Source organism: Xiphophorus couchianus, chromosome 1 (assembly GCF_001444195.1).
Source record: "Xiphophorus couchianus chromosome 1, X_couchianus-1.0, whole genome shotgun sequence".
Classification (NCBI taxonomy): domain Eukaryota; kingdom Metazoa; phylum Chordata; class Actinopteri; order Cyprinodontiformes; family Poeciliidae; genus Xiphophorus; species Xiphophorus couchianus.
This window is the reverse complement of record NC_040228.1, coordinates 18,956,226-18,979,265: the sequence shown is the minus strand read 5'-3', so window position 1 is coordinate 18,979,265 and position 23,040 is coordinate 18,956,226. Positions and strand designations below refer to the sequence as shown.

The 23,040-nt window shown below is 39.2% G+C and overlaps 3 protein-coding genes across 4 annotated transcripts in view; 1 reads left to right on the top strand and 2 right to left on the bottom strand.

Annotated features, from left to right (window-relative positions):
• Positions 1 to 2,168: 2,168 nt before the first annotated feature.
• Positions 2,169 to 11,780, bottom strand: LOC114143318 (YTH domain-containing family protein 1). Its single transcript, XM_028015214.1, has 6 exons — positions 11,338 to 11,780; positions 10,545 to 10,569; positions 8,486 to 8,565; positions 6,252 to 7,901; positions 6,063 to 6,107; positions 2,169 to 5,100 (listed from the first exon to the last, which is right to left on the bottom strand). Exons 1-6 carry the CDS (start codon positions 11,362 to 11,364, stop codon positions 5,074 to 5,076), a joined length of 1,854 nt encoding a protein of 617 aa, XP_027871015.1. The 5' UTR covers positions 11,365 to 11,780; the 3' UTR covers positions 2,169 to 5,073.
• Positions 11,781 to 13,280: 1,500 nt separating this feature from the next.
• On the top strand, positions 13,281 to 18,734 carry birc7 (baculoviral IAP repeat containing 7). Its single transcript, XM_028025169.1, has 7 exons — positions 13,281 to 14,192; positions 14,728 to 14,827; positions 15,491 to 15,572; positions 15,723 to 15,768; positions 16,473 to 16,682; positions 17,391 to 17,456; positions 17,597 to 18,734. Exons 1-7 carry the CDS (start codon positions 13,700 to 13,702, stop codon positions 17,794 to 17,796), a joined length of 1,197 nt encoding a protein of 398 aa, XP_027880970.1. The 5' UTR covers positions 13,281 to 13,699; the 3' UTR covers positions 17,797 to 18,734.
• Positions 18,735 to 20,152: 1,418 nt separating this feature from the next.
• nkain4 (sodium/potassium transporting ATPase interacting 4) overlaps positions 20,153 to 23,040 on the bottom strand; it is a 52,426-nt gene continuing 49,538 nt past the window's right edge. For both annotated transcript variants that reach the window (XM_028023040.1, XM_028023049.1), the window contains one exon: positions 20,153 to 22,140. In XM_028023040.1, coding sequence (XP_027878841.1) covers positions 22,131 to 22,140 — 10 coding nt within the window. In that variant the 3' untranslated portion in view covers positions 20,153 to 22,130. The remainder of the gene's footprint in view (positions 22,141 to 23,040) is intronic.

Here is a 23,040-nt window from a genome sequence, read left to right as displayed (position 1 = left end):
TTAGATCCGAGTGTCTAAATGAGCGTCTTGCGTGCGTGGCGCGCGTGATTGCGCTGCAAATCGGCTTTAGTTTCGTGTGTATGTGTCTGTATAGCCTATATAGTTCAGCACGCACACGGGACCTGGAGCTGTTCTTTAAATCTCCGGCATGATGGTCTTGCATCCTCCTTAGGGGGAAGATGTTGCAGGGGGAGGCGGGGGAGGGAAGTGGAGTTTTAGAGGAGGCTCGCTTGGCTTCATCCTGCGCCCATCAGCGGGGTCCTAAAAGGGGTTGTCACTCTGCGTGTTCACAGCGGACCTTGATTTAATGTCCATACAATTAAGGCACGCGGTGAATGCCAAGAGAGGAATCTACACAGCATCCTTTCCATGTTTTATTCCTTAGAATAATAATAATAATAATAATGCTAGTATTACAAAAATAATAAATAAATAAAAATCTCAGGCCGCAGGGTAACTGACCCTTCATCCCTCAGAAACAGGCCCGCAACTGCCAATCAAAGCGGCTCGCGTGGATGTGCTTACGGGGAAAGCAATTTGCGCGTGCAGATCCGGTCACTCGCGTGTGTGCGTGTGCGTGTGGGGGTGTGCGTGAGTGTGTGTATGTGTGCTACCCGGGCTGGATGGGCGCAATGCGCAGATTTAAAAAGCGTGATATATGACCAGTTTGGTCAACCTTTATATTCCCCATAAAATCAATTAAAAGTGTTTTACTGGTGATTTTTAGCAGCCGTTCTCCACCGCTGGATTCTGGACAACGGTTTTCCAAAACAAATGGACCTTCAGGTGTGGTCAACTGCTCATATTAGGTTTACATATTTAAGACTCGAAGGAAGGTATTTGTAAGAGTTGCAGACGTGCCACTTATTTACTAAGCTTAACACAAAGGCATTTTATTGCTAGTAGAGAAAAGCTCAGTTTTCACTGCAGACCAGATATAGGAAAGGATCATGGTTCTAGTTTAACAATAAAGAAAACGTAAATTAAATTTGTAACATTGGCGATTAATCTTTACTTGTGCAGATCAGACGCACGTAAAGTTGCAAGATATCGCTTTTTAAAATGTTTTGTTTGTTTTCATAGTTCGCACACGGCCATTGGCATAAGCCTGCTGAGTGTGTAGCGCATCTTCTAGCTGTTTCATTCCTTCACATCCTCAGAGTGTGGCTCAGAGCTCAGGCCCACAGCAGAAGCCGAGGAGACTATATGAAAGATAGAAACTGACAACGGCTGCAGTGTTTATTCGGATGGAGTCAACATGCATCACAATAAGTGATTTAATGCCATCTACAGGCGCCTCTCTCACAGTGCATGTACATTGGTACACCGCTGAAAAGGAGCAATAAATGGCGCCTAGGAAAAGTCTTAATTAATTTGTCAAAACATTCAAGTCGTTTTGTTCTGTTGAGTATAAGACCTGGCTAAATTTGTAATATTTTACGCAAGCGTGATTAACTTCGTAAGTGTACGTGCAAAAACAAAAAGCCAAAGAAAGGTCTTGCCTTTTTGAGAAATGCTGCAGTGATGAATGTTTTAGCTAGAAGCCGGTTATTTACGCACCTTGTTCCTTAAAAACAGGATGGCAGCTAAAATGTATGCTCCAGTAATATGCATCAAATTTGGGTCTCAGGAATCTATTGAAGACGACTCAATTAATTATTGACATAAAAGCCAAGCAAAAATAATTAATGCAACCTTGGATGTAACATTACATTATAACGGTTTCTGAACCAAACGCAAGACAACAGAGCCCCTAATCTTCACAGTGACAGATTTGAAAGTCATACTTCCAAAACCTCTCAATTTTTTTCTTTTTTTCCTGCGTTAGATTTCAAACAGAAAATAATGACACGTATTTCCTTTGGTCAGTAGTTTTGACCTATTACTTCCGCTGATGTCTAGATTATGTGGGTTGTAATTCCTGCATTCATAATTTGATATATTTTTATTATGTTAATATGTCTTGTAATAACATGTCAAAAATAAAGAGTGAGATGTGCCACATTTGCTACTTGTCCTTATTGTTCGAAACCAAACATGCATGCATGTTTGACTTTCTACAGAGATGCTCAACCTTGGATCATTTGCAGCAGATAGTTCCCTCGCCTTCAACTTATGATGGTTCAATTAGGGCAGAAATTCTCACCTATGTAAAATACCACAACACATTTTCAGTCTGAACAGCTGTCTTTAGTTTATTTTGTGACAGGAGAATGCTAACTGCTCTTTCTCTAAATCAGGACCATGGAGAGTGCCAGTTAAGCAAAGTGAAGGGGGGAAAAAAAGGCATTATGAAACATTTTTTTACATTTGAGAATCTAAAACAAAACCGTGCAAAAAATGCATTGACTATTTTCTTCTTCATGTTACAAACATATATGTTTAATAAATCTAATCAAATCTGAAATCTCTTTTAACTGTAAGTAACATACCGGGTTCGATAACAACTGTCTACACAGAATCTTGGGCGAAGCTAACAGGGATTAATAGACAGGCAAAGTAAAGAAATTATTTCTAGCTTGACAACCTTTGAGGGTCATCTCAGCACAGAGGCTGGCCTGCGAAGCGAGTCTTTAGATAAGGTCACTGTAAGAATTTCTCAAGGAAATCACAGAGGACTCACAAGATCAAGACAAAGTGATTTCTGAACTAACAGTTTATTAAGGCTTGAATTCTTCTATAAAGAAAAACCAAGATAGATCCTTTTGAACAGGTTGTGTCCACTACAGCTGTGGCCTTTTAGATAAATCAGAGGTTTAGCATTTCATATAATGGATCCTTCTGCAGTGCTGAAATCTGTGGCCGACCCGACAACCCCCTTACATCAAACATCTTACAATTATCCTTAATGTACATGTAAGCCCTGTACTTTAATCCCAACCAGCTACCAACTCCAGAGGCAATAAAAGTCCTCGGTGACATCCTTTAGCGTCTCACCTCTGCCCTCCTCTGCATGTCAGAGTGGTGTTGGTGAGGGAGCGCGCATGTCCCCTATATTGCTTCAATCAACCTAGCTATCGGTTAGTGCAAGTACAACGATAATGAAGATTAGAGGCTATGAGAGGTGATTACACTGGCAGGGTAAGAACACAATGCAGCATCACAAATTTACTTCCTCTCTGAAACTTGCAGTTCATACTCGGGCGACTTCTGTAAAGTGCATTACTTGAGCCATTTCACTTTTATAATAAGGTAAAGACAAAAAAAACAAACAAACAAAAAAACAGGATTGAAGAATATACATCATCTATAACCTAAATACGCAAACATCTACTTTTGGCCACAGTTATCCACACAGGTGACAGTATTATCCGTATCATCTTCAATAATTAAGAAAAAAAAAGAAGAAAATTTTCAATAGAATCTGAAAAGTGAGTTTTAGTTCATTTGAGGCTACATCAGGATTAGAAAATACACAAAAGATGGAAAATGAAAGAAGCAGCAGATCTGTTTTCGGGGGTTTCTCTCTGCATCACAGCGGCCAAAGAGATACTTCAATAAATCACAAGATCAAAGGGAAGAAAATCTGTGATTTCATTTTTTTAAAATGACTGTGTTCTTATTTAAAATGTGCTAAAGAAGGGGGGGGGGAAACAGCACTGTCATCTTTAGACGCAAGCCACATGGAGGACCTTCTTTTCAGACATCTTCAGCAGACCCACTGTATTTCAGCTCGCCATGCATCGGCACACACATCTCAATATTTTTTTAGTTCCCAAATGTTTTTTTTTTTTTTTAAACATAATTTAGAACTTGCTGTATCAGGATCAGTAGATCCCAGCTAAAACAAACTATATTTGAAACAACCAAAAAACACACAGAAACCACATTTCATTCTTATTTTTTTTTCTTAGTTGATAGTAAATCAGTTACATTAATTTTTAGGTTATACATTTTTAGGCTTTCTCCATGAATATATAGACTCCTACGTTAAAGCTTAGCATTACGACCAACATGAAAGAATTAGCAAAACCCAAATTCAAGGAAACAGAGAAAAAAAATACAAAGGATTAAGACAGAATGACGGTGAATGGACAAATATTTGAACCCTCACCCCTGTTTTGTGGAACAAAAAACACAAGAGCATAAAATTCATTAAACTTAGCAGTTACATCATTATGTAATTCTAACAAAGCAATTCAAGATGGTGAATTTGACAAATTGCTCAGGTTGACCAGGTTGTGGAGACAAGCGGAATCTGTTGTTGAAACACAAAAAGACAACGCTCTCAGGACAAACATCAAAAGAAATTTTACAAAAAAGAAAAGAAAAAAAGAGGGCTGTGAAAATGTCATTAGTACAATTTTTGATTTAAATGGTGAGAGTTCTGGTTGTGAAGGACATATTTGTTGTTTCTTTCCAAAAGCCCTTCCTCTTCTGAAATGTCTTAAGTCCTGTGTGACTTCACACTTTCCCTGATTTCTCCAGCAGTGTCACTGTTTGAGCAGTTCTTTTGACACGTCACTGATAATTAAAAACAAAAATAAGGCTCCAGAGAAAAAGTTTCTGAAATGAAAATTGTCAGTAGTAAGCCAAAAAATAGAGATTTTGTTGATCTGAATGAAAAATAGTTAAACCACTTAAGTTTTGTCATCCCAGTTCCAAGTCCCAACATTGCCTTAAGGATCCTTCAATCCTGTTGGCACAGATAAACCTATAAAGCATGGCAATGCTGCCCCCAAATGGAGACAGAGGGGCATGACACGTCTGTTCCTGATTGTACTGAAATATAAAGTGGCAGTCAAACCCTGATTCAATTGGAGAGAGGAGGGGGCGGGAGCAAGAGAGAGAGAAAAAAAAACATCCAGTAAGAGAAAAGAACGTGATGGAACAAGAATAAAAACATGTTTTAAAAAATTAGAGTGTGGTGGCTGCTAGGTAACATTTAATCAGCTTATTATTGTCGCACAAGAATCGATGGTTGGTGGGACAAAAAAATAAAAAAAATAAAACAAAAAAACGTTCACCAGGATTAAATAGAAAACAGAAATGAGGGGCTTCGTTGCATTTTCATATTCTTCTGTCTTTAAATCGAGTCCTATTGTAAATGATCAAGCCGAGGATAAATGTCTTCTATTGTTTATTCCTGTTTTGGCGCTCCTGTTTGAGAGGAAAAAAATACGTTAGACAAACAAATGGTAAATATTACTACAGTAGAGTTCAGGATATCATAAAACCCTAAATAAAAGACCCTTAAGAGAGCTTTATTTTTCTTTTCACACTACAGGCATAAACTTCAATGTATTTTAGTCAGGATTTCATGTGATAGACAAAAATGCATATTAGTGATGTCAAAGAGAAGTGTGTGTGTGGTGTGCTTTTATTATAAGCTTGATAAAAATCAATACCTTGTAAAACTAACTTTGGCTGCAGTCAGCCTCAAACTCTTTTGGGGTCTCCGTGCCAGGTTGGCACATCAATGTAAGGGACTTTCTGAAATGCTAATTCATTTTAGTAGGTTAAAAAGGTTCATTTTGCTCTCATCTAACTAGACCACTTTATTCCATGTTTGGTGTCACCCTAATTTGGCTCCAGCCGCTTCAGGAAAGCTGGACTTCCAATGACTATCATCATCCATAAAGACTAGATTGGTGAAGTGCAGAAGTAATAGCTACATCCAAAGTCACTGTGTCCAGCTTGTTTTTTTAAGTTTCCAGTTTTAGCACACCTGAACTGAAGAAATGGCCTCTGTAGATCTTGATGAACTACTGAGGAGGCAATTGAGCCATTTAATTCATGTGTGTCGGACATCCAATACAAAACTATGAGAATGTTGGATTCCCATGCATTAAACATATTCTTCCACTTCCTAATTAGTTTGGACTATCACATAAAATCTAAATAAAATACACAGATGTTTGTGGTTGGAAAAGGACAAAATGTTAAAGTATTCAAGGGTTTAAGAACATTATGGTAAAACAACGTTTTTAAAAAGGCAACATGTATCTATTCAAAACACAAAAACGTTTTTAAAGAGGTGTTTCTTTCTCCCTTTAAAATATGTATTAAATTAAAAATTCTTGGGATTTTAAAAGACCCTGTTAAGAAATCCAGATGTTTACCTGATCCAACCGAGAGCGGTTCTGTATCTGAGCAGGTTCAAAAGTCTGTCAAACAAACAACAACAAAAAAAGAAAGATAAAAACAGAAAAATATTAGCCTCTTAGAAACCAGCATCTTTATAAAGAGCATGGTTGCACATCTTCTTCAAGCAGCTGGGTTTTTATAAACAGTTAGAAGGCTTTACCCACCTTGCGCACTTCCTCTTCCTCCTCCTGCCTCTTCTCATAATGAGAAAAATCGTCAAAGATGGAGGTGGTGTGTTTGTAGGTGGCGATGATCTTCAGCACCTGCTTGGCCTTCTCCAGAGGAACCTCCTGGGTATCGCGGGAGTTGGTCACTGGCTTGTTGTCGTTGTTCTCCAAGCGGATGTGGCGCAGCTGGCTGTTAGGCACGTCCTTAACGAACAACCAGTCCACGTCAAACTTGCCTTTCCACTTGTCCTGCGCCCAAACACCAGCGCTGGTCCCGTAGTCCACTGGCGAGCGCATTTCTGCCACGCCACAGAAATGACCGCTGCCGTTGACGCTGAACAGCAGGTACACTGGACCCTTACCATTCATTGCACGGAAGGCTGAGTCCAGCCGCTTGTTGCCATGCTCCGTGCTACACCAGATGGAATACTTGATGGAGCGATGAATATCATCCTCAGAGTAGCTCTTAATGATGAAAACGCGGCCATTCTTCAGGTTCCAGTCAAAGTCCTTGGGGTTGTAGCTATGGGAGGCACGCAGCTTTTCCAGCACTGGGTGGGATTCTCCACCAGGTCCCTGACTAGTAGACGTTAAGGGGCCATTGTTCCCACCACCAACAACTCCCATCATGCCACTCCCATCTTGGCCGAGGCCACCCTGCCCGTAGCCTTGGTTACGATTGCGTGGAGCGATCCAGCGGGTCTGGGGCTGAGGTGGCTGGGTGTGGTTTTGGTAGGGTTGAGGTGGTGGCTGATGGTGCTGGTGGTGTGGCGGCTGAGGCTGTAAGGCCATAGGCTGCATCTGGGGTTGCACTAATGACTGGGGAGGTGGGGGCTGCATGGGTCCTTGCTGTATGGGGCCTTGAGGTGGCATGCCATGAGGCAGCCCAAGAGGCTGCTGCTGCTGCAGTGGGGCTGTGGCTACTTTAGTGACTGGGCCCTTGTCCCAGGTCCCAATATTCATGTTGTGTTTAATAGGTGGTGGGGGCAGAGCCCCCCCTGGATTGGGCATCCCTGGCTTCACCTTCAATTTTAACTGCTGCTGTTTGGCAGGCTTGCTGGCAATGGCAGCCCAGGAGGTGGGCTTAGGTGGAGGCATTCCTATCGGTGTGGCTCCATTCCCTGTGGCTGTCACTGCAGGCCCACCAATCACAGACCCCACTGCCTTGACTCCTGACCCCTGACCACTGACATCCCCTCCAATCTTCAGCCCAACCATCCCCTGTTCTAGGCTGTTCATACCAGGAGCTTTGTTCAGGGTGTCGCTGTGAAACCCTGTCTGACCGTCAGGCACCAGAGTGCCCCCCAGGGAGCTGGGAGGATAGCTATAGCTGCCACCATAAGCTGAACTTTGAGTCTGCTGGCCCTGGGAGCCACTTGTGCCCCAAGCAGAGAAGGCAGGGTTTTCAGGAAAAAAGTTAAACCTGTGGGGGTAGATACTGCTTCCCAGTCCTCCTGGCTGGCCAAACACGGTGTCCGGCATAAAGTGGTGGTCTCCATTGCTCAGAGGTCCATAGGGTGTGAGGTAAGGAATTGGAGGGTCCCCACCTGTGGACCAGGGAGCCTCACTCAGTGGGTAAGGAAATCCAATGGAGGGAGCATAGTAGCTGGACATGTAGGGATCGGTGATGGACTGGTAGCTGTTGTTCTGAAATAAGATGGAATAAACAAAGAAGTGACACTGAAGCTCAATTTAAAACTGGCAAAACATGGTACAGGGTTTCCCCCAGTGTATTATAAGCCTGGTGGGCCAACAGGCTGTAATTGCCCCCCACCCCCGTCCCCTCTCCACCACCAGGAATAAGCGTCGTTTGTTAATTTTAAATAGGATTTTTTTTTTTTTAACACAAGACTAAAGGTGCGACAGTGGACGGATTAAGCTCGGTTTAAAGATGGTGCAATGAACTGGGCGTGGGGGTGAGAAACCAATTTCGCCATCTCTGCACCTGCCCTTTGGGTTCACACATTATTATTTCAAATTATGATGTCTGCTCGTGCATCTCTGATTGCTTATAACCAAATGTTCCCCTACCACTCGGCTTAGCAGAGTTTCCGGGGGGAAACCTTGTGGTGTCTCTTAGTTTTGACATGTAAGCAAAATGACTGTTTTGGATCATTCTTAAAAGCAGAACACTTTAATCAGGTATCTGCTCGCAGTTATTATGCTGTGAGATTTCATAATGAAAATAACCAGAAAAAAACAACAACAACAACACTGAAAGTATGATTTACCTGAGTAGATTGACCAGGAAGGTATGGCTCAAAGTCATTGTCATGGACAGTCTCCTTCTGATGCAGTGAACCATTTTGCACTGCAAATATAACAAAAATACAAAAAAGAAGCAAATTTGAATTTACAATGATGGCAGATGGAGTGATGTTTTAAAGGGGGTTATGGTAGAGAAGGTTATTTAGATATGAAGACATGGGGCGCTACTAACAAAGCATGCAGCACATGAATGATTTCTTTGTTTCTTTGCAGCCAAAATAACCACATCACATTACTACTAGCTGAAACTATTTCTGATATATTATAAACAACATGTTTTCTTTACCAAAAGACAAAAAAATATAAATTTTAAAGGTATTACACAGACTTGTGATGCTATAAAATTACAGAAAATCTGCATCCTAAACCTCCAAAACAAACAATTTTGCAAAAGCAAAAACAGATACAAATATTACACATAAATATCAAGATACATCTAACAATGACTTAATTCTCAGATGTTTTACCCTATTATGAGTTAAAAATACACAATGTCAAATTAACTAACCCTCTACTACATTAACAACAGATAAACAATGATAAAACTCAAATACTTATTATAATAATGAAGAGCAACAAATTATTGGTTGTAATTTAGCCAATGAAGAGATATGCAACACATAATCAGATTAAACGCTTTGCTTCAGTAGGACACATTTATACTGAATAATCCTAATAATAAAATGCTGTAAAATATGACATCCTACAAAGCATGTGAACAAAAAGTGACTAAGGTTATAACTAGAATCTAAGCTAACATCTTGTTTCTGAGAAGAAAAATACAAAATATAAAACTAAATTAAAATTGACATATCTATTTACTCTGTGGTTGTACATTGTAATACTATATTTATCTACAACAGCCCTCTTACCACTCTCTGTCCACGTAACAAACTCATAAATAATTATAAGTAGTATAATTAATTAAAAATAGTTTAACAAAAGCGTTTCCGTTCACTAGAATATTACAATAAAGACCATAGATATTCAATTTCTTTGATAAAACAAAAAAAAAACTTGCATTAGAATAAGTCTTACAATATATGACAAAATACCAATATATGGTAAATATTTTACATATGCATCTAATAAAATATTTTGTGTGGCTGCTGTTTGTGCTCCAATCGCTTGGTTGCTGTTTGCGTTACTGGCTTCACGCTCCCTCAAAAACAATTTGTTATTGCAAGTTGTAGCTTGGAGATTTTTCAGTGAAAACAGAAATGCCCAGAATGTAATTTGTTTTCCCCCCTCACCCTCCATTTCTGATAATAAAAGCCATAGTATATGCAGGATCTGCCTTAAGATTTGTATCATTTTTAAAAATCAATGAAACACATTTGATTTGATAGATGAGCAGATGCGTAATTAACCTGGGCCAGATCCAGATTCCCTCAAATAATTTATGGTTTCATTTTAGCTTAACTCATTATGTTTTTTGGAAAGGAATGTATTTTTGATCTTAGGTAGAATGCTCTCTATTACTGTTTTTATGACCAAATTACATTCCACAGTAGCAAATTTGATCTTTGAGCAGAATAAAATGTGTCCAAGTTAATTAATCATGTGATTAACTACTAAAAACACAAACATTTAACAAAAAATGTCTGTTAAATGTCTGATGAAAAAAAGCTGCTTTGAAACAAAAAAGAAAAAATTAAGCACTTTCTTTTATTTTTGAGTGACAATTTATCACATGTTGGAATACAAATTAAGGGCCATAAATCACCCTAAAATTTCAGCTTTTCAGATACATGATCTTGGTATAATTGAAGAGCTTATTTTTGCTTTGAGATTAATTTCTGTAGACAACTCCAAATGCTGTCAACATACTAATTTAAAAGATTTTTTTTTATTTTCCTTTGTTAAATTTGTACTTTCATACAGAAAATATGTCCATCACACTTTGACAAATTTTAAATACATTATCATAACTAAAAAATAATAATAATAATTGTATTCTTTGGCAAACTAAGTAGGACTGCCACATTAATACCATAAAAATATAATTGTGTCATCACCTACCTTTAGACGCTTGCCCCTTTGATCTCTGAGTTTGGGTTGATCCAGAAAAACAAAACAAGAAACAATGTTATTTTTAGTAATTGAGACTTTATATTAAGAATATGTACTATTTATATATATAATCAATATTCATGACATCATTCTGCCAATTTTATTAAAGAGACTATGCAGGGTATTTATAAAACGAAGTCCTGTAGTGGACAAACACGATGCTTAGGGTGAGTTACTGTCGGCTGTACTGAATATTGTATAATTTTCTGAACATCTCAAGTCAACTAGCCAGCTAATGCTAGTCAGACTTCAGTAACAACTTCTACATCACTGCAACCTTAAAATGGCTTTCTAAACCCCAGCGGTTCTTAAAGCAACACGAATACATGTTTTCCAGAAGGTATTTCTCTCGGTAAAGACACAGAAACACATTCCGCTAAAAGTTACTGTTCAAAGAGCAAGTTACCTTGTGCCATTATGTAAATCTGTTTACGTTAACTAGCTTTAGGTTTTACCAAATCAAGTGGTGGGGTTTTTGCAGCTATGTAGCTTGCAAAACACACGATTTCTGTAAATGATACATCCGACAACGTGATGCATGCAGAGCTACAGATGTCATCCCTCTTAAACGTCAATAAAACCCTTGATCATTTTCACGGAATGCAGCCAACTCGCTAGCTACATGCCAACGCTAATGGCTAGCTAGCACTTCCGAGGAATAGCCATAGCCTAATAAATCGATAACGTTAGCAGGTAGTTAGCTCGCAAGCTCTCAACTGGCGAGATAAGTCGTCATTCATACCTGAGGGTCAATGCTTGTGGTAGACATAATTCATTAAGCAAGTCCCTGGTTTTCTCACGGAGCCTGAGCCTGTGACTGAATCTCAACCCCCGTGATTTGCAAGCAAGTTCACAGCTCAGTTGGAGTTAGCTTCGGGGCTAACAGCGCCGCTTAGCTTATGGCTAGTAGTTGTAGCGCAGGCTCAGCTGAGTATTCTCCCAACTTCCACAGTTCAAGTCAGACGCCTCGGATTCTGTATCCCAAAGGTTTCCAGTCCGAGTTCAGGTTTTCCGAGGTTAAGCGCGTATCGTCGTGTGGCACCCTGTGGATCTTGGATATTTATGACTCTGTGTTCGCCTCTCACTTAGTCTCTTTTTTTAATTCCACAGAGAGAGCACTCCTCGGTTACGTTAAAGCCCCGCACACTTCCCCAATGGCTGCTCCATCCGGGCTCTGAGCTGTCGCTGTAATTCACGTCCTCCCCCGCGGGGTGGCAAAACTTTCAGCATCTTCTCCAATAACCATAGAAGCCTGAGATAATAAAAATCCAAGCGCATATCAATAAACTAGAATATCTTCGGACAGGTAATCTTCTTTACATTTAGCGTCATATAATCACTTTGATCATTACAGCCAATGACGAACCCCAAATCCTGAGATTAACATTTTTTTTTAACAGATTACTTTTTTTTTGTTAATTGTGTTTATTTTATTAAAACCTGCCCCCCACTGTTGCTCTTAGCAGAGGTGGGGAGAGTACCCAAAAATTGTACTCAAGTAAGAGTAGCACTACTTGAACATATTTTGCTCAAGTAAAGGTAAAAGGTAGTCCTCCAAAAAAAATTACAATTAAGAGTAAAAAAGTATTTGGTAAAAAGTCTACTCAAGTACTGAGTAAATGATCAAATTATCAGTCATTTAATATTTACAAATTGCACCATCAAATGGACCAAAATATAAAGTTAAGAGGAAATGTGGGTATTTTAAGGACCAAAATGACAATTCATATAAGTAACAAAAAATAACAAAATCAGACAAAATATATATTTTTTTCCAAATCAGTTTATTTCAACACAAAAATTAAGAAACTTTAATAAAAACTGCAGGTGTGTGTCTTTGACTGGTGAATTTTGGGTTAAAAAATGTTTGTTTCTCATTCAGTGGATAGAGAATCCAGACATTTTACTCAAGTAAGAGTAGAGATACTTCATAATAAATTTGCTCAAATAAAAGTAAAAAGCACAGCGTAGTAAAAGTTCTCCCAAAAGCATAAAAACATACCAGAACTAAAAAAAAAACTAGTAAATAAAAGCTACTCAAGTAAATGCAACAGAGTAAATGTAACTAGTTGCTATCCAACTCTAGCTTTTAGCAACTTTGTCAATACAACATAAAGAACTGAATAATTTTTAAAAATGTGAAGGTAATACATTTTATGATAGTTTCAGAAGTGTTGCACGAGTAGTGTTAAAAATATTTTTTGTGAAGTCTATTCCTACTCGTCACTTTAGTTTTGTGCTTTTCTATTTTAATGCACACAGTTGAGCTGCTGATCAACCGTGTTTTTTTTCTGCAGTATCTGTGAGTGCAAGTGAGGCCAGGAGATGTCAGCAGACTGGTTTCCTGCAGGCCCTCTTATATCAGAAAGATCAGCTCATGTGAGACTAATATGGCCACAGTGATCATTAATCATCTCATGTGCAATTATCAGATCTGGATGCAATTTTTGAGTAGATAAATTTTATACATATGCACGATATGCATAATTGCAAATCACATGAAGTCTTTGGTTGTAAGCACAGTTGAAGGCAGAATAATTCTGAAGTTGAGTTAAATGTCAAATGATAGTAATCAGGGGGTGAGAAGTTATCTAAGTCTAAACCTAGGTCATCAAGACCCATGACGTCCTTATTTTATTTGTCTCATAAAAACTGTGTAATTGAGCCCAAACCACACAGATTCACATTTAAACAGGAGAACTACCCTGAACAAACATAGCTACACTGAAAAAGGGCCGTTTTTGATAAATAATTTTTCATGTTTATCAGATTTTTATTTACCACTTTTGAAAAACATATTTTCTTTTCCTTCCTCTTTACAATTATGAACTAATTTGTGTTAGTTTACTGTGTTCTTTTCCCCATGAGGTGCAGCCATAGGACAGGCATGGCGTGTCATTCAATCAAGGATCAATGAGCATACATTCTGGCAGTTGGAGGATTTTCTAGAAAACTTTCTCCTGTAGGCCGCTGCACAGCGCCCCGCTGCTCATCATATTATTTCAGCTGTTCTGCACTCACCTTCAGTGTGTGTTCCACTATGGACCGCGAAAGGGCTGACTGGCACAGGACAAAACGAGAGAGAAAAGCTCACATGCTGCAGAATGTCGGATGACAGGAGTACTATGCTGCGCATCCTTGAGGAGCCTCGGATGAGGGAAGAAGTGGAGAGACTTCGGACCTTCCAGAACTGGCCTGCAGATGCACCCGTGGCTTCAGGAGACCTGGCTAAGGCGGGCTTCTTCTTCCTGGGTTCTGGGGACAAAGTTCAGTGTTTCTGCTGTGGAGGGGTTTTAAGGTTCTGGGAGCAGGGTGACAGCCCAGCCGTTGAGCATAAGCGTCATTTCCCTACTTGCAGCTTCATACTGGGTCAAACTGTAGGGAATATTCCACTGACGGTGGGCTCCTCAGACTCTGTGGATGGCCAGCTGTTGAGTCAGCTCCAGAGGATGACTATGGATGATCAGGGAACAGCTGGACAAGCAGTATACCCCGAGATGGAGACAGAGGACTCTCGACTTACCACTTTCCACAACTGGCCTACTGAAGCCTCGGTGCAGCCAGATGTTCTGGCCCAAGCAGGGTTTTTCTACACAGGTACATACTATCAATTCCCTATCAGAAGTACTAAAATATAACATTTTTAATGAGCTCCTTTCCTTAGCAGTTTTTAGGCAAAACCTGAGCATCCACTAGAATGTTTCAGTAGACGTTGACTGCTGTAGTGACCTCCTCTGTGTGAGAGTTCATGCTACAATAGTTCCAGCTGAGTCAGGATGTTGTGAACAGAATAAACTGGACAAAACAGGAGCTGCTAGGCAACATGCAGTGAGAACTCAAATTTATAAAATACCATTAACAAACATTTCAAACAAACAAACCTGTCATTACTATTACTGTCTTCTAGATTGGGAGAGGCAGGGTCAGAAATTTTAAGTTCATTTTTACTTATGTATTACATGCAGCCGTTTGTTCTTGAGATAAATTCCTTTGACCATCTGAACCAGAAAGCAGTTGTATTCAGATTGTATTTGAAATATAGATAACATAAGAGGCTTGTCCATCAAGCTTGAAAGTCCAGCGAGTCTTTATTCAATCAAACTCTGTCTAAAGAATTTTTTTTTAATCTCAGGTCATGGTGACAATGTCAAATGCTTCTTCTGTGATGGAGGACTGAGGAACTGGGAGCCAGGGGATGACCCCTGGCAGGAACATGCCAAGTGGTTTCCAAGGTAACAAGAGGGCTGTAACAGTGAGATGAGAAAATATCAGCTAAAAACAAAATTGTATTTTTATTATACACAATGACATCTATAAGATTTAACCACTACTTATAAATCAATAATTCTCGTGTCATTGTGTGTGTTCAGTGTTATGTCCACGGTAAGATTTGCTCCACATGTCGTATTGCAATTAAGCCAAAAACATTTTGATCTCATGTAACCACAGCATTTTAAATTTTTACACATTTGCTGTGTCCCCTACATGACTTGTGGCATAAAATGAGACTTCATATAGGTTTCTTTCATCTTCTTGGCCCATAAAGCCTGGATTTAAGGAGGGAGCAACTTACATTTGTTCTCAAAATCTCCCATCTGAACGGCGGATCTCTGAAATCTCTCAGAGGATAAGACAGGGCTTTTGGCTGAATTAGTGATTAATCCTCTTCTTTCCCAGCCTTACAATTTAGGTGGACGGTCATGTTTTGGTACATATGCATTTATTTGATTTAGGAATATCCGAATGAAAGGGAATGAATACAATATCATATCACATTTAGTTTTTTAAAAATGTACTATTTCCCTTTTGACTTAAAAATTAAGCCTCCCGCTGGGATTTTGTTAAGGGATCATACCTGTTGCCTATCTTAAAAGCGGCCTTCTTACGTTCCTCAGATGTGAGTTTTTAATCCAGTCACGAGGGCAGGAGTACATCAGCAACATTCAGGATGCTCATTTCCACCTGGGTGATACTATGGTAAGAGTCCTATTCCTTTAATTAATAATGACTTAAACTACATGGATAAATGAAAGCATTAGACCTGTGCATAAATGCCAGTTTGTTATTTATTGACTTAAATAATTCATTTAATTCACTGTAATTGAAAAACAAAACCTTGGTTTCCAGGGAGGATCTCAGACTTCCACAGGCAGAGACGTTGGTGGGAGAAATGGTAAGTCTTACCAAGATTGAAACAAAATGGTGGTCCTACAGTCTGATCCCAGATCCAAAGTATCAACATGTCTTTTTTGATTTAAACTTCTTGATTATTTCTGTCCAACTTTGCAGATTATTGCTTTTCTGGCTGACAAAAAGTATTGCACAATCTCTGTTTTAAGCCTCAAGTTAACATTAAAGTAAAATTTCTTTCTCATATAGCAGGTTCATTTTCTTTATGTTGCTTTCAGAAACATGATAAAAAAAATAACGTGACATGCATTCAAATCTTTATTTAATCAACTCTTTACAATTCACATGTCTTTTATGAAAGTGAACAGGCCAGGACTGGTAGCAGCACAGAACTGACTGAAATTATCTAAGCTTGTTTTTCTTCAGGGACTGTGGCCACTGCTAAATGCATTTCAGGGTGTTTAACTGAATGTAGTCACACAGTGAATGTAACACAGTAGTTATTGCGTGAAATGTTGGAAGAACCATAGCAATCAGATTTTCTGCAGGCATACAGAAAAGTACTGCAGCTAAAAATGTTTAATATGTTGCAATACAAAAAGTAAGGTGAATGTTTTTTGTTTTTCTCTTCCAGTTTTGTGTGATATCGTACCATCTGAGGCCTCAGGTCGTGTGTAAAGCCAGTATGGTATTCGGTCTCTAGTTTGAAGTCATCTTTCTCTCTTCTCTCACTGTCTTACCCTTCAGATATGGTCGGAGGTCTGGGAGCTTCATCAGCCATGCTCTCTCCTGTTGTGCAGACTGTGCTGCAGATGGGGTTTGAAGCTGGCGTGGTGGAGAGTCTGGTCCAGACCAAGTACCTGCTGACAGGCCAGTACTACACCTCAGTGTCTGAGCTGGTTACTGATGTTCTGCGAGCAGAAGAGGAGGAGAGGCAGGCAGGGCCAAACAGCAGAGGTAACAGAGATGGAAACAAATTTAAATATTCACCAGACTACTGTGCTTTTGGAGATTTGTCCATGTTTTATATGAGTAATAGATATTTTTTTCAGCTTATTCCTACCTCCCTGTTGAACAGAGACATGTTACTATTTATAGAAAATACTTTTTTTTAATCAGTAATTAAGGGAGTAATTTTCTCACTTTTTGCATAATAAATAAGGTTTTCTGTTGTACTTGGATGTATTTTTCACAGTTTTGCAAATTCACTGCTGATTTTGTAGAAATCCCAGCTTTATGAGCAAAACAACATATATTCTAAAAAATCTATGTTCCTCCTTCAAATTGCAACTTCCGAAATTTTTTTCTGTTGACCTGTGCCATCAGTACTAATACAAATAAAAATTCCAGATAACCTTTTGGGAAAGAAATACAGAGCATCAGCTCAGACTTTTGCAACAAGCTAAACATTAAAATCTCACAACTTTTGGATTTTAAAATGAAGTCTGTTGAGCATAAACATTATTACAAATATATCACATTTGATTTTGCATCACATTTACTTGGAAATAAGTGGACATTTGGAAAAGAGGACTTCAACTTTGGAAGTATTTTAAAACGAGTAATATGATGTAAAAACACAACTTTGACCAACTGCAGAATTAAAACACTCAATTTTAATTAAAGCCAAGTGTTTATGTTGCGTCTTAAATTTGTTCAATGTAGAGCAAGAGAGGAGCCTGGGATCCAGTGCAGGAAACGTGAGGACTGAGACACCCGTCCCAAAGAGAGGTCTGCGTGCTTGTGAAATCCAATTATAATGAATTGGCATTTAATTTTTTTTTGCGTTTTCACAATTTTATCTATCTTGATGTTTTAGTCACAGAGCCTACCCCAACCAATTGAACTTTTTTGTTTGTGTTTTCCACCAGTAATGGATCAAAGTCCTGAGGAGCTGCTCAGGCAGCTGCAGGAAGAGAGAACTTGTAAAGTCTGCATGGACAAGTTGGTATCCATTGTCTTCATCCCCTGCGGTCACCTGGTGGTCTGTGGCGATTGTGCCGCCAGCCTGCGTCACTGCCCCATCTGCAGAGCTGTCATCAGAGGCAGTGTTCGTGCTTTTATGTCTTAAGGCTGTAGTTAAAAACTGCCACTGCACTGGTGTTCCACAGGTTCCCCTTGAATTTGCACTGCCTGCAATCTTCAGTGAATTTATAAAAATAAGGAGTGCTGGTTTTATAATGTTATACAATAAAATTTTTAGGTTTAACTTGTGCACTGTCATCATTACATTCCTAAAATCACTCCCAAGACTTTTAAAAGAGCATGGTTTTTCTTTTTATTAACAAACACCATATTTACATGAACACAAAGTACAGTTCTGGATAAACAGGGTTACACAATCAGGTCACATGAGGTTGGAGCAACACAAGACAGAAAACAGGAGAACATAATTTACCACCTTTTAACACAAAGAAAAAAAGAAATATTTACAAAGAAATGGACACATTTTCAGTTTGGACCAGCACAAGCAGAACCATAACTACAACCAGGACTTTAGGAAAAGTCTGTATTGCACCCAGAGGAAGACTAGTTTTGACATCTTAGAAGTATTTTTTTTCTACTAAGACTGATAACGTTACAATATTAGACCCTTTGTTTTCCTAATCCACTGAGCGAACAATGAGTGCAGCTCTAAATTACAGGAATGAGATCTGAATTATTGCAAAGTCAACCAACAGAAACAGAAGTGTTTAGATGTTTTTCAGGATCGTAACATTTACATTCTGTTTGTCTGGCAGTGAAGAACTCTTCATATCACATTGAAATCTAATGCTTGCCATAAGTACCTGTACGGCTGCTGGCAGTACAGGAAAATTGTAAAAATGAACACTAGTCAAGATTTTTGTTTATACAGTGCTTTGCAAAAGAATTCAGAGTCCTTGAACTTTTTCAAGTCAAAACCACAGATGTAATTTGCGACCTTATGGAAAAGAACAACACAAAGTTAGTCACAATGACAACAGCAAGCCTTTCAAAATGTAGCTACATCAACAGAAAAAAAGCACTGACGAGAGAAACCGTCAAGAGGGCCTTAGAAGCTGTGGCTCGGGTGGAAGAATCTGTCAACACAGATAATTATTCTAATTAGTCACCCACACCACAAATCTGGCCTTTATGAAAGAGTGCTGAAGTTCGCTACATATAGTGGAGACAGCAAACGCATGGAAGAAGGTGCTTTGGCCTAAATGCCACACTAAATGTGGTGGAAAACTTTCTCTGCCCCAATCTCCCTGAATAGAACCACTCTGCTATGAAGCATGATGGTAGGAACATTATGCTGTGGAGATGCTATATTTCAGCAGGGTCAGGGAAGCTGATCAGAGTTTACCCGTATTGTCCGCACTATAAGGCGCACCACATTATAAGGCGCACCTTCAATGAATGGCGTATTTCAAAACTTTTTTCATATATAAGGCTCACCGCATTATAAGGCGCATAGAATTGACGCTACAGTAGAGGCTGGGGTTACGTTATGCATCCATTAGATGGAACTGCGCTAAAGGGAATGTCAACAAAATAGTCAGATAGGTCAGTCAAACTTTATTAATAGATTACAAACCAGCGTTCTGACAACTACGTTCATTCCCAAAATGAATAAACAGCTGTTTTATTATTTTCCCCGAGGTAAAGTAAGTGACGTGGTATTTTCGTGACACAGTTTATCTTTTAACAACAGCAATGTATAACATATAGTGGAGGGGAACTTTTCCTCGATTCAATAAACACGTAAAAAACAGTCTGTTACTGTTACGGTAAATCAAACAAAACAGTGCAATCACAATATATATCCACTTGATTCGTTAATGTTAAATTCTCTCGCTGCTGCTCTATTCCCGTGTTCTACTGCGTGACTGATCGCCTTGAGCTTAAACTCTGCGTCGTAAGCGTGTCTCTTAATAGGAGCCCTTTTGGGGTCTTTACACCACAGGTGTCAAAGTCCAGTCCTCAAGGGCCGGTCTCCTGCAGTTTTTAGATGTGCCATAGGTACAAAACACTGGAAGGAAATGGGTTAGTTACCTCCTCCTGTGTAGATCAGTTCTCCAGAGCCTTGCTAATGACCTAATTATTCTATTCAGCTGTGGTGCAGCAGAGGCACATCTAAAAGTTGCAGGACAGCGGCCCTTGAGGACTGGAGTTTGACACCCCTGCTTACACAAAACCCAGCGTGCACCGCGCGCTTCTTCTTCTACGGGGGAAAATGAAGTAGGCGGGTGCTTACCGTAGTTGCGAGACCTCTTGTGGCTCAATATTGGTCCATATATAAGGCGCACTGGATTATAAGGCGCTCTCTCGGCTTTTGAGAAAATTGGAGGTTTTTAGGTGCGGAAAATACGGTAATTGGAAGATGGATGGAGCTAAATGCAGTGACATCATGGAAGAAAAACTACTAGAGGCTGCAAAAGACTTTAGACTTCACCATCCAGTAACAATGAAATGTTTTTAATTCAAATATATCCATATTTGACAGTGACCAAGAGAAAATCCAGGCCTAAATCCAATTGAAAATATGTGATAACTCTTAAAACTTGATACTGCTGGGCTGTAAATGTGCAAACCCCAAGACTTAAAGCTGTGTTTGTTGCAACAGATGGTTGTACTTATTCAGGGAGACTGGACCGAGATGTTAACCATACTTTACAGATTTTTATATTTAAGCATTTCCAAACTGATGCACCAATTTGTGTTGGTCTATCACATTAAACAGCAATAAAATCCATTACATTTTAAAGTTCTGATAACATGAAAAGGTTTAAGGGGTAATAATACTTTGCAAGGCACTGTAATTCTTTGTTAAAGCATGCTAAAACTAAACAAATGAGAAGCTGAAGTTTAAATTCAGTTGGTATCCAACCTGAGTCATGTGGAATGGAATGTATGTTGACTGAGAAAACACACTTTTAAACTCTTCTACCTTGTACAGTTGACTATTTTCTGTTTTCCAAACAGAAACATGCCATTTCTGGAGGAGATATGAAAGCTTCTCACTATGCACATGATCCATTTGAACACCAGAGGGCAGTAGTGATTCACATAACATTAAGGCAAAGGAAGCTCTGACAATACAAGACTGGTGGGTAAACTGATGGATATGTTCTAAAAAGTGCTGAAGTGAGTAATGTTAATTGTGTGTGCTCAGTTTTGTTAGTAAAAAGTTAAAATGAAGCTGATTCAGAATAAAAGCCAAACGGGTGGAGACACGAGTCTTAGTAACTGGTTAACCAACTTCAATCAGTTGTAATTACATACAATGCAAACTTTGATAAATCCTACAACTGATCACAGCTCAGGCTTCCACCGTGTACAGACAGAATATAAGTGTTGAACTGACAGGGAACGAAGCCCCCTGATCTATTCAGGTAGAGATTTAATTCATCCACACATAACATCCATATCCAAACAGCTCAAGCTCCGCTGTTTGCAATATGAAAAGGTATAACAATCTCGGTTGTTTGCGCCAAGTTAAAAATATGCCTTGCAACTTTTGAAGGATTGTTTGTAATGAACGCCCTACCCAGACCTGTCTGCTGCTAGGGGAGAAGAGTTGAAGTCAGAACAAAAGCTTTCAGGTCTTTGGCAAACACAACACCTGGCACTTCAGAAATACTGACTCAGAAAAACTGTTGTAATAAAATGCTTCAGATATAAAAGTAACACTTGCATGCCATTTATTGTGTTTGAGCACCTCTTTGCAAGGTGAACACTCTTTTCCAGTTCTTTGAAACTTTGAATTTCCTTATTTACATTTTCTATTTTTGGCAGATGTGCCTGTTGTACTGGTGCTTTTGTTGTTTCCCCGAGCCTTCACTTCTCCGCTCCCTTGGCTCTTCCTGCTTTGCTTCTGTATTTATGCATACAGATCCTAAAGTAAACAGGCAGCAGCACAATGGTTCATTCTGCAAACTCTGCCATAATTCAGCCCAACGGTCAAGATCTCAGCCAAACCAGCAGTAATATGCTAAATCACCATCCTCTGTGACACACAGCTACAGACTGGGAATGCTGGTTGCTCCATCATCCTATGTAGTGTTTTCATCTGCTGAAATATGTCCTATACAGTAGAGTTAGCTCATAGTGAAAGCTGACAGAAAGAAAATAAATGATACCTTTATATAAACACAAATACCACTAATGGCAATTCCCAAATCTTGTAACAATGGACTGTTATTGTGAAACTGACTTTTCAGGGCCACACACAAGTAAATTACATGTTAAGAACTGAAACCCAGAAGGAGACGCCTGGTGCTATGAGAAGCTGTGGGATGTGTGCGTGAGTTGGGGTTGGCATGGGGGCGTGTGTGCGGGACGGTGGGTGTGGGGGTGGGTGTGTGTGTGTGTGAAGTAAGCCATTTTGGCTCCATGGGAATTTGCTGTATCACCTCCCTCGGTGGATGCCTTTCCTATTTACGTAGACCTGGAAGAGCAGGAAACATGGAAAGAGGGAAAAGAGGATTAGCACTTCTTGGGTTTCCTACTTACACACACACGCGCACATATATGCACAAGTGTGCACATGCAAAACCAGCCCTGGATGAATTCATTCAGAACATAACTCCCTGTAGATTGGAGAGAGGAAAACGTCCTCCCTCCCATTAGAGACGTAGTTGATTAAACTGTCAGGAAGCTCATTAAATATTCATGTCATGTTGGCTGAGAATTATTACATGAGTTCTGTGGCTTATTGTCATGAACTTCTTTGCAACATTTAATTAATTAATCCAATTTTTGGACAGAAATGTGTATGTGGTTAATGTGCTTCTCTTAGCTGCTTGTGACATGGACGGACACACACACACACACACACACACACACACACACGCCCCCATGCCCACACACACACGTATGCAAGCAATCAAGTCACAACTGTGCCATAGTAGGGCTTTGTATAAAGTACTACAACAGAACGTAGCATGTTTCAGACTGTGGTTAATTAATAAATTCAGGTATTATTTAAGTTTTGAAGAACAAGGAATGTTAATAATTTGTAGTGCCATTAAGACACTATTTAGTTTAGAACTTCAGTTCAGACTTTGAAACTAAAATGTATAACTTATAGAGTTATACATTTCAATAGATGTATTCCAGTTAATTTAGATGATTATGGTTGACAGCTAATAAAAAAGAAAATAAGTCGTTTTATCAGAAAAAAAAATATTGCAGAACATATTGTGCAGAGAAGCATGTGCAGTACATACACTGAATACCAGCTCTGGGCTCTTATTGCATCAGTTACTGCAACAATGCAGCATAGAGATGATCCGCCTGTTCATCTCTATGCTCTCTACTGAATTAATATTTCAGTGATATTCCAATT